Source organism: Cannabis sativa, chromosome 4 (assembly GCF_029168945.1).
Source record: "Cannabis sativa cultivar Pink pepper isolate KNU-18-1 chromosome 4, ASM2916894v1, whole genome shotgun sequence".
NCBI classification, from domain to species: Eukaryota; Viridiplantae; Streptophyta; class Magnoliopsida; order Rosales; family Cannabaceae; genus Cannabis; species Cannabis sativa.
The window spans coordinates 7,780,877-7,792,116 of record NC_083604.1 but is presented as its reverse complement, the minus strand read 5'-3'; the positions used below and the strand labels follow the sequence as shown (position 1 = coordinate 7,792,116).

Here is an 11,240-nt window from a genome sequence, read left to right as displayed (position 1 = left end):
GCAGGGCGTCATCCTGTTGCTTAATCACCACCCCGCATTGGGCTACTGATTTTTGGACCTCGCCCTCCAGGTATCTAAGCTGCTCCAAGATTCGTTGATTGGAGGTAAAAGACAGGAAAGAAGCTTGGAGAATTATGAGCAAATGAATATGAGAAACAAAATAATAATAATAACAATAATACGACCAACTTACCATGAGGGTATAGTCCAAGTTCCTCAGAAACGACTCTTCTGGACTCCCAAGATTGATTAGATCCCAATCACGGGGAAGGAGAGCGTTAAGTTTGCGCCACCAGGCAATCCCAAATGCCTGGGAAAATTTAGAACCAGCCTCCTCTCCTGCGACTGACAAAGTTTCAATGGCCTGGCTCGAGGAGGCAGAGGCATGAGCCATCTTAGGAGGAGGTGCTTTGATGTTTAGATCAACTAGAGGTGGAATCTGTTTATGGGTCTCGGTATCAGAGACCTCGAGGTTAATGGGCTTGGGAAATGTCTTCTTCTTATGGGCAGTGGTTTTCTTTTGTCCTTTAGAGGGCACCACCTTGGCATTTGTGGGAACCCCTGGGTTGGTTCCCCTTTTCTTCCTTTTTTGGTCCATAATATCTTCAAAACTCATGTTTGGAAGACAAAATGAAGTGTTACAATTATTAAAACGGTAGAAGAAAAAAAAAAGGGGAATACAATTTTCCACCTAAGGGATTTACCAAAACCACTAGAAGGCGAGCTATCACTAGAAGAGGGGGTAGGAGGACCGTAATACCCACTAAAATCCCTACAGCCTATTATTTTGAATATATCAAAGGGATTGATTTGTTCTAGATCCCAGCTCGCGTCTACATGACTTGCCTTATCTGTCATGGTGCCATATTGCTCAGCTATACCATAATATGACTCGTGATAGTAAAACTGGATGTAGAATCTAGGGTACCAGCTGTAAAACCTATGAGCAACTCGGTCAACGAGAAGGGAATTCCAAATATAAAAATTAAGGTGGGTGTCTCGGAAGGTGACTAATGTGTTACGTTCAGCCCTAAGTACTGTGGGAGACTAACCATATTGATTACCTCAGGATGCTCCTTCACCGGCTTCGCGAGGGACAGTGTTTTAAAGATTTTGTGCTCGAGCCACACGATCCTAGGCCTTATCCTCCTTTGGAACGGGAACCTGCTGCCAAGAAGAATATTTGGGAAACTTATAATCACAAGTGTACTCCTTGTCAGTAAGAAGGCCCACATCTCAGATTGGCCTCGTTCAAGAGGAAGTCGCATGACCTAAGGCTGTGGGGAAGAGTCAACAGGCGCTTGTGCCGACTGACCATCTCGGGAGTAGGGACAGGTATTTTTGAGAGGGCTGTAAAAAAAAACAAACAAAACATTGGTTAGAAAACTAAAAATGAAAAGATAAGGATCCGTTCAACTGAGCATGAGGAAAACAATCACTTATGAATTCTGCGGAAGGTGGTTGTACCGATCGGGGAAAGGCCAGTTGTCCACAAGAAGTCGTCTTTGAAAGATACTTTGTTTGGCAGGTCCACAATAATTTTAGGTTCGCTAGAGTGATCACCGAGATAATAAAAGCCCCCTGCGGCATTCTTCCTTACTGGAACAACCTTAACCGAGTACTCAATCTCTACTGGCGTAGGGCACTCCCACTTCAAAATTTTATACAAGACCTTCAAACTAGCGAGAATTTTGTAGGAGATAGGAGTCAGCTGGAATGGGGCAACCCCAAAGTGGTTTATATGGTCCCCGTACTGATGTGTTCAAGGCTCCAGGCACCCATGCCAGTCAAGCAACTGGTATTGGTCTCACCACTAGCTCCTGAGGTATCACCTAAAAAATGCGCAGGGGTTAACAACTAAACTCACCCTCTGACCTAACTAGCATGCTCGCTCAAGTTCGATTCCACAAGTCTTCAATATATCACCTGTGTGGCCTAAGATAGATCGCACCTTCGATTCTATTAACTCAACTTCAAAGGTGACGCTGGGATCCTGGGGAGTCTTTTATGTACGTGGCTTGGGAGACATTATTTCAAAATCCAAGTCACCTGGTTCAAAAGCAATCGTGATTGGGTAAAAACAAAGGCTTTGCCAAAAAAAATAAAGGACGCACTGAGAGGTTTTGGCTAGGTCGCATCTCATAAGAAACGACATTTTCCTTTGATGATTTCTTGCAGAAGCGCCTCTGGCAACTAGCATTATCTTCATGATAGGTTCTCATTAGGTGTTCCCTAACCCTAGCATCGTGCAACTCTAATTTAGATGTGGGTTTTGAAGGGTTGGGTTTATAAGGGATGGCTGAATCTTTAGGAAACTCAAGTTCTAAATCTTGTGGACGATAAATTATTATTGAACCAGAGTGGGACATTGCTGCAAGAAGAAAGCAGTCACAATCCCTAGAAATAATTTTGTCAAACCAGAAGGTGGTGAGTTGAAGATTCTAAAAAAACCTACGTAATGCATGAACCCTAATGTTGACCCAAATACATTTCAACCCTAAAAACTACTAAAACCAAATGAGATGGCAACGATACAAAAATGATACAGCAATTAAACACAATGTAACAAGCATGTAAAGAAGAAAAGTAACTTACAGTTTGAAATTAGGGTTTGGGGCAATGAATGGTTGTTCAGTCTGCAAATCCTCGAATGTAGTAAGGATCGCTTCGAGAAGAGGAAGTCGGAGGAAACTCGCAGGAAAAAAAGTCAAGGATAGGGATGGCATGTGAATTCTCGGGCAAACTCGATGTTGATTCTTAGTGAAGAGTTTCTCAGAATTTCTAAAATGGAGGAGATAATGCAAAGGTGGTTCCTTTTTCTTACTTTATACTCTTGAGATTAGTTTCGTCAGATCAGAGAAATGTTTGATCCTACGGATAGAATTCAAAGTAGATGTGGAAAAGATGGTCATTTAATGCTGATGTACCTCAAAACTGCACGACCCCCAAAATAAGAGAACATGTGCGTTTTTTCAAAAGGGATTATGATGAAAGTACCCTTTGTAATCATTACAAAGTACTAATTTTTATCAAAAAGATTTTAAGGAGAAAACCCAAAATTCGGCTAGCACATCAGAGGAAAACACGTGTCAAGCTGGGAAGAACACAAACCAAGGCATGTCATTATAATTACACTTGAGATGGAATAACTCATTAAAAGTATAATTAACAGAGTATATTTACAACTCAACTGACTAAATAGTCTTATGCAAGACAAAAATATACAAACTGTTGCCTTGTGCCTCGACGAGAAATCATGTAACTTCAGGTGTACAAGACAAGGCACTAACCTCATTACGTGGAGGGGATATAACGACAGTGAAAACACTTAGGGTATAATTTACAGCATACAAACTAAGTATAGCAGACGAGTGAACCAAATCAACTGATAGCGAGGTGTCCACCTCACCACAAGAAGACATGCTCATGTTAAAGATCACCTCGTCACTAAAAGTTGCGATCGTCAAAGAGGGTGTTAGGCTTCCAGAGTAAAAGCACTGAGATTCGCATTATTACACTTGGAAAGGAATATGACAAGCTCCAGCTCGCTATCAAGGTTGCCTCTGCTCTATTCCCCAGTGAGATATTTCAAAACAATATGGTTTACAACGTGCATGTTTAATACATGTTTGTTTTGACCCAGTTAAAGCGGGATATTCACAGCTGTGTGATATTCAAATAATCACCACATTTATATTACGTGATATGTAATCAGACCCTATGATTTCAGGGATAAATGTTGTAAAGATTGCGGTCAACCTTGTAATTAACTTCCAACTATGTGATTATCAATAGTTGTAGGCTAGATTAAAAGGGGGAGGAAGAAAAAAAAAATAAGACGGGGGGGAGGCCCTGAAAAACTATCAGAAATCTATTAAGATTGACTCATGGACTATGCAAAATTTTAACTGTAAAACCACGTAAAAAATCCATTGTGTTCATACTTTTTCCTTTACTGTTTTTACTTTTCTGTTTGAGATTATCAATATTAGGCTCAAATTTTGGTTAACGAAAATCTGCGTTAACATAAGGCATGGAACACACTGTACGGTGTACATGATGGGGATCAAATAAAGCCTCTATGCCTCTATAGGGCATGGGCAAGTAATAGGTGTACAAAGGGTAATGGAGACCAAATCCACAGGTTTGAGTACGTATGAACTGACACTTGACCGCAACTACCCCTTGCATTGTTGATTTCCTTAGTACAAATCAGAATATATATGTTTTAGCTTTTGGGACAACTTATATCAAGGTCAATAGTGTAATTATAAATAGGATCCTCTTTGATTAGAGAGACTGGGGTTGAAAATTATACTTTGTAACTCATATTAACGAATCAATGCAACAGTAGCATTTCTCCACTTTTACAGAGCTCTTAAGAACTTAATAGTTAATCATCTTTAAACTTTATCTTTACTTTAATTTTTTTGCCTTAACTTGGTTGACATTACCATCAACAATATCATTGGAACACATTTTTATATTTCAACTTTGTGTAATTTATTTTTATCTCTATTAGAAATGTTGTTATGCAATAATTAATATGACAATAATAAATGTAATCTTAAAGTTCAAATATATAAATGAACTTTTTATTTTAATAAATCACATAAATAAACTTTGATCCATGTATATCTTATGAAAAAAAAAAGACAAAGCACATTAGATATTGTGACATACAAATATTAAGAGAATATTACCGATGGAATTATTTTTGAGAATATTTGATGAGATGGATTTACTTTTGCCAGAACATTTGATGACATGAATTTATTTTTGGTATATCTTTGCTTGAATGGATCCTTATATTATTGGAGTGAAAAAGAATGCTAAAAATATACCTAACAACATCATCTTTTATATCTTCTCTTTATTTTTGTTTTATTATAATTTTGTCATTAAAAAAATAACTATTTAATATATATTAAATAATAGTATAATATGATTTTTTAATAATTTTTAAAGTTGCTCGCTATTAAAGCATTTTACAAAAAGTACTACAAATAATCAAATAATGTAAAAGAGTAATAAAATACAATATTATCTATTTATAGAGAGGTTAGATATGCTCTAATATGTTGAAGGCACATGGCCCTAGCTAAGTAGTTATGATCAATAATTAATTATATCAAAAGTATAGCATTAGGCACAATAATTAATCACTTAGAACAACAAATGGAAAAATAATAATAATAATAATAATAATAATAATAATAATAATAATAATAATAATAATAATAATAATAATAATAATAATAATAATAATAATAATAATAATATCAAACAGACACAAATGCCAGAAACTCTTCATCCAATTCAAGTTTATCCATGACATTTTTGTCTAAGTTGATAAAGGCTTCTATTCCACCATCACCTGATTTTGAATCCATTAACACGACCAAATTCTTGGATGAAAAGGGAGGCACGCCAACCCAAACAGGCTTTCCCCAACCAAATTTGATTCGTACAAAGGAAATCTGCACCAACTACTGAAACTAAAAAGAGTCTTTTCATTACTCATCTTCTTAATAAAATCCAAGTGTTTCACTATTCCCTCTTCTTGCTGTAGCATTTTCGAATACTTGCCATTAATGTGACTGAATTCTTCTCTAAGCTTTCTTATAAAAGTCTTGCACTCATTATCTAGAGATACATCAACATTAAACATTACAAGTCTAAAAAAATTTCCAAATGAACAATCCAAGAGTGGAGGATCAAACCTGTTTCGAAGATTCATTGGATAACTCATCACATAATTATTAGTTTTTTTGGATAAATCATCACATAATTATTAGTTTTTTTTTTGGATAAATCATCATACAACAACAAAACAGTTCCATATGAAAGCTGACAAAGCCTCCACACAAGAAACACTTTTATTATCCACAACATATTTTTGTTTAAGATCTTTGATTCTAGAGGCCTTGAATACAAACCTTTTAGAGGTAAAACTCATGCTATTATTGTTCACAAAGCCAGTTTTAAAGTTGTACTGTGATCAATTCATAGGAGGAAAGAGTGAAGCTGCTATGAATCACAATTGTTGATCTTTATCTCTTGATCTTGATCTCCTCGAGAAATTGCCGTCCATCTATTGAGAAACATAAAATATGATATGCCATCTACAAATTTATGATATATGCATGAACCAATGGCAATAGAGCCACACTTGAAGATGTTGAGTTGGATGCTTAGAGGTAGTTGTATACCTTGTCGCAGGTTATCATGTCAATCTAAATCTAGTGTACTGAAAAATCATAGGACTTAAATTTTTAAACATATAATCCTGATTATATTCTACAATGTTGAAAATACTATAATCATGAATAAATATATGTTCTAGACTTAATATAATTCATACATTAAATATATAATCATGAAATAAATCATGTGAACCATGCAACATAAAATAATTTCTTATCTTTTATTAATTAGAAAATTTGATTATATTCAAATGAATTTTATTTAGGGCACAAAATCTAACAATATAGTCTTCCAAAAAATAAAGTTAAATATGCTATAAAGGCAGAAAATTGGCAATGGAAGAAGCTTTCAATACCCCCCCACTGTTCGCAGGCCACTCTGCAACTTTAGCAAATGGAGGCTCGAAGTAAGAGAAGTTGAAAGGCAAGCATTGGAGCCAAACACTGTATAAAGTATGCTCGATAGAAATATTCTCAAAGGCCTCTGGTGGGAGGGAAAAGGGTCAATGGTCTCCCTTAAAGTGTGGATTGTTTTCCCAAGAGTCTACTTTTCCAAGAAAAGAGTATCTACTAAAGATGTGGCACTAGACATCTTACCCTTCAAATGAGATGCCTTGTTCAATAGACTATCATTCTCAATAGTCTACAATTTGAGGTCTTGCATGCAAGATTCAAGCTGAGCCTATAGAGGAGCCGACGAGGCACACAAGGATGATAGGCAGTGGGTGATCCCGAGGATTGAAATTTAAAGAGCATAAGTCCACATTAGCATGTGAAAGTAAGCAAGATCGCATAAGTAATGTCTGAGAAAGGAAACTTACCCATGAAGTAGAACGGACACAACATGGAAGTGGAAAAGAGAAGCTTCATCCACTGTTACTAACTTCTCATCAAGAACCATATGGCGGGGTCTATGCACTTTGGTGCATAGCCAATGTCTAGGTACAAAGTGCTAGAGTACCTGGTGTAAAGATACAAGGCATGGGACACACTGTACGGTGTACATGATGGGGATCAGATAAAGCCTCCACGCCTCTATAGGGCATGGGCAAGTAATAGGTGTACAAAGGGTAATAGATACCAAATCCACAGGTGTCAGTATGAACTGACACCCGACCACAACTACCCCTTGCAATGTTGATTTTCTTAGTATAGATAAGAATATATATGTTTTAGCTTTTGGGACCACATATATCAAGGCCAATAGTGTAACTATAAATAGGACCCTCTTTAATTAGATAGAGTGGGGTTGAAAATTATATGTTGCAACTCATATTCACGAATCAATGCAACAATAGCATTTCTCCATTTTTACATGAGTTCATAAGAACTTAATAGTTAATCATCTTTAATCTTTATCTTTACTTTAATTTTTCGGCCTTAACTTGGTTGACATTACCATCAACAATATCATTGGAATATATTTTTATATTTCAACTTTGTATTATTTATTTTTATCTCTATTAGAAATGTTGTTATGCAATAATTAATATGACAATAATAAATGTAATCTTAAAGTACAAATAAATAAATAAACTTTTTAATTTAATAAATCACATAAATAAACTTTGATCCATATATATAACTTATGAAAAAAGAGATAAAGCACATTAGACATTGTGACATACAAATATTAAGAGCAATATTACCAATGAATTGATTTTAAGAATATTTGATGAGATGGATTTACTTTTGGCAGAACATTTGTTGACATGAATTTGTTTTTGGTATCTTTGAATGGATGCTTATTTAGAGTGAAAATAATGCCAAAAAAATACCTAACAACAACATGTATTCTCTTTGTTTTTGTTTTATTATTTTGTCATTTAAAAAAAATAACTATTTAATATATATTAAATAATAATATAATATGATTTTAATAATTTTTAAAGTTGCTCGCTATTAAAGCATTTTACAAAAAAAGTACTACAAATAATTAAATAATGTAAAAGAGTAATAAAATAAAATATTATAAATTTATAGAGAGGTTAGATATGCTTTAATATGTTGAAGGCACATGCCCTAGCTAATTAATTATGACCAATAATTTATTATATCAAAAGTATAAAATTAGGCACAATAATTAATCACTTAGAATAATAAATTAAAACATAACTAACATAATAATAATAATAATAATAATAATAATAATAATAATAATAATAATAATAATAATAATAATAATAATAATAATTATAATATCAAACAGACACAAATGCCAGAAACTCTTCATCCGATTCAAGTTTATCCATGACATTTTTGTCTAAGTTGATAAAGGCTTCTATTCCACCATCACCTGATTTCGAATCCATTAACACGACCAAATTATTGGATGGAAAGGGAGGCACGCCAACCCAAACAGGCTTTCCCCAACCAAAATCTGATTCATACAAAGGAAATCTGCACCAACTACTGAAACTAAAAAGAGTCTTTTCATTAGTCATCTTCTTAATAAAATCCAAGTGTTTCACCATTCCCTCTTGTTGCTGTAGCATTTTCAAATACTTGCCATCAATGTGACTAAATTCTTCTCTAAGCTTTCTTATAAAAATCTCACACTCATTATCTTCGGATACATCAACATCAAACATTACAAGTCTGAAAATATTTCCAAATGAACAGTCTAAGAGTGGAGGATCAAACCTGTTTCGAAGATTCATTGGATAACTCATCACATAATTATTAGTTTTCTTGGATAAATCATCAACAGCAACAAAACGGTTCCATATGAAAGCTGACAAAGCCTCCACACGAGAAACACTTTTATTGTCCACAACATATCTTTGTTTAAGATCTTTGATACTAGAGGCCTTGAAGACAAATCTTTTAGATGTAAAACTCATGCTATTTTTGTTTACAAAGCCAGTTTTAGAGTTGTACTGTGATAAATTCATAGGAGGAAAGAGTGAGGCTGCTTCGAATCTCAGTTGTTGATCTTGATCTCCTCGAGCAATTGCTGTCCATCTATTGAGGAACATAAAATATGATATGCCATCTACAAATTTATGAGATATGCATGAACCAATAGCAATAGAGCCACACTTGAAGATGTTGAGTTGGATGCCTAAAGGTAGATGGGACACTTCTTCATAATCAGGTTTGAATGGGATGAACTTGTTGAGCTCAATAGGTAGAATGGGGTTTTGAGCTAAGAACTCAGATAATTGACAACTTACTTTGGCTTCAAAGAAAGGGATTCCCATGTCATTGCAATCAACGGAAGCAGTAGCCTCGCTGAGTCGTCCAGCTAAGGGATAAAATTGAGTTAGGACATGAGACATGGCTGTTTTGAGCTTGGTAGATATTTCAACAACATCATTATAATTATTAGTACTATCTTTCTCTTTGTCATAGAACATAACAAAAGGGACGAATAGTGGAGGAGAAATTTGATCAAGAAAGGAGAGTTGGTAAGAGCGAAGGTGATCTGGAGTTGGGCTAGAAGGTTTGATCATCTCTTTGGAGACTATATCTACTCTTACGCTCACCATCTTATCAATTAACTAAATTTACTAAGACTGTTTGGATCAAGTTTGAACTTCAATATTTGGCCTTTGCCTCCAATGGAGAACTCTTATGCATCCCATGTATATATATAATGTATATATGGACAGATAAATATTATATAATTACCCCTTATACAATTGTAAAATTACATTTTCATACAAAGTTTTAAAATAAAAAATTTCTGGACCCATATTTTTAATAATTCTTCAACACCCATACTTTATTAAAATAATAATTGAAATTTTCAAATTTAATTTTTATTCTCATTAATACAAAATAGAAAAAAAAAAATTATATGCAAGGGAGGGTCTACAGTAACACACTTTTATGTTGTACTGATACATCACCTCTCCCCAACAATATATGAGGAGAAATTTTTTAGAATTTCTTTTTTATTGATTTGTTCACATGACCTAGTTACGGGATCCTCCTTGTCAATTTTGAAAAATCTCTATTAATTTACTATTGACGTGGTTTCTTGTTAATAGATCTAAGAAGAATGTAAGTGAACAAGATGAATAAAAGTGAATGTCGATCAAAATAAACTAATGTATTAAAAAGACAAATAACAATGATGAACACCAGATTTTTATAGTGGTTCACCCTCTTTGAGCGATAATAAGTTAGTCTACATAGAGCTCGTTTGGTAGACTGTGAAAAACTGTGTTTTTGCAAATGTCAGTTGTATATAAAAAAATATAAAAACTGTAAGAGTTTGCAGCAGCAGAAAGTAATTCTGCTACAGCAAAACTGAACAGGCAGAATATAAAATATTTGCAGAAAAATTAATAACTTGACACAAGAGATTTGTACGTGGTATCAGTGTTCTCCCGAACACTCCTAGTCCACGGGGCCACGCCCAGAGAATGAAATCAATTAATAAAGTATCAAAATTACAAAGACAATTGACTTAAACAAGTTTAGACTCCCTCTAAAGTATTGCCGCAATCCTTTGTAATCCACTTTATGAATCTGACTTCTTGAAACACCTTCAAGCCCGAACTCCCTTCATCTTTGAAGTGTGAGTGCTTACTTCCTCCCGAAGTAAGGCTTCAACAAGTCTTCTCCCGAAGACCAAGTGCTTACTTCCTCCCGAAGTAAGGCTTTATCAAGTCTTCTCCCGAAGACCAATCTCTTGTTCAGTCAAGTAGTTCTTCACAACCTCTAGGATAGAGTAAGAACAGAAATAGAACAACTAGAACCTAGATGAACAACTAGGCTCTCACAAAACAAAGAATGACTCTCTTCTCTCAAAAGATAAATGTAGAAAATGAATAATGGAAGAGGTAATTCGAATGGTTGCTCTCTAGGCTCTATTTATAGACCATAGAAACCAAAGAGGCAACCACAAGATCGAATTAGCAGTTGAACAGAAACTTTCCAAAAGAAACACGATCTGCTACATAAGATTCGGATGCTGACGCATCAGATCTGCCCAGAAACGGGAATCTTACTTAAATCGGGTCCGATCTTCTATCAAAGCTTGATTCCTGCCAAAAACAGATTAGATATTCTGATTGTATCAAG

At 34.8% G+C, this 11,240-nt stretch overlaps 1 protein-coding gene and 1 pseudogene across 1 annotated transcript; both read right to left on the bottom strand.

The window, feature by feature from the left end:
* Positions 1-5,214: 5,214 nt before the first annotated feature.
* On the bottom strand, positions 5,215-6,248 carry LOC133036446 (stemmadenine O-acetyltransferase-like; annotated as a pseudogene).
* A 1,981-nt stretch (positions 6,249-8,229) lies between these two features.
* LOC115713025 (stemmadenine O-acetyltransferase-like) lies at positions 8,230-9,784 on the bottom strand. The gene has a single exon (XM_030641497.2). It carries the CDS (start codon positions 9,695-9,697, stop codon positions 8,408-8,410), a length of 1,290 nt encoding a protein of 429 aa, XP_030497357.2. The 5' UTR covers positions 9,698-9,784; the 3' UTR covers positions 8,230-8,407.
* Between the last annotated feature and the right edge of the window lie 1,456 nt (positions 9,785-11,240).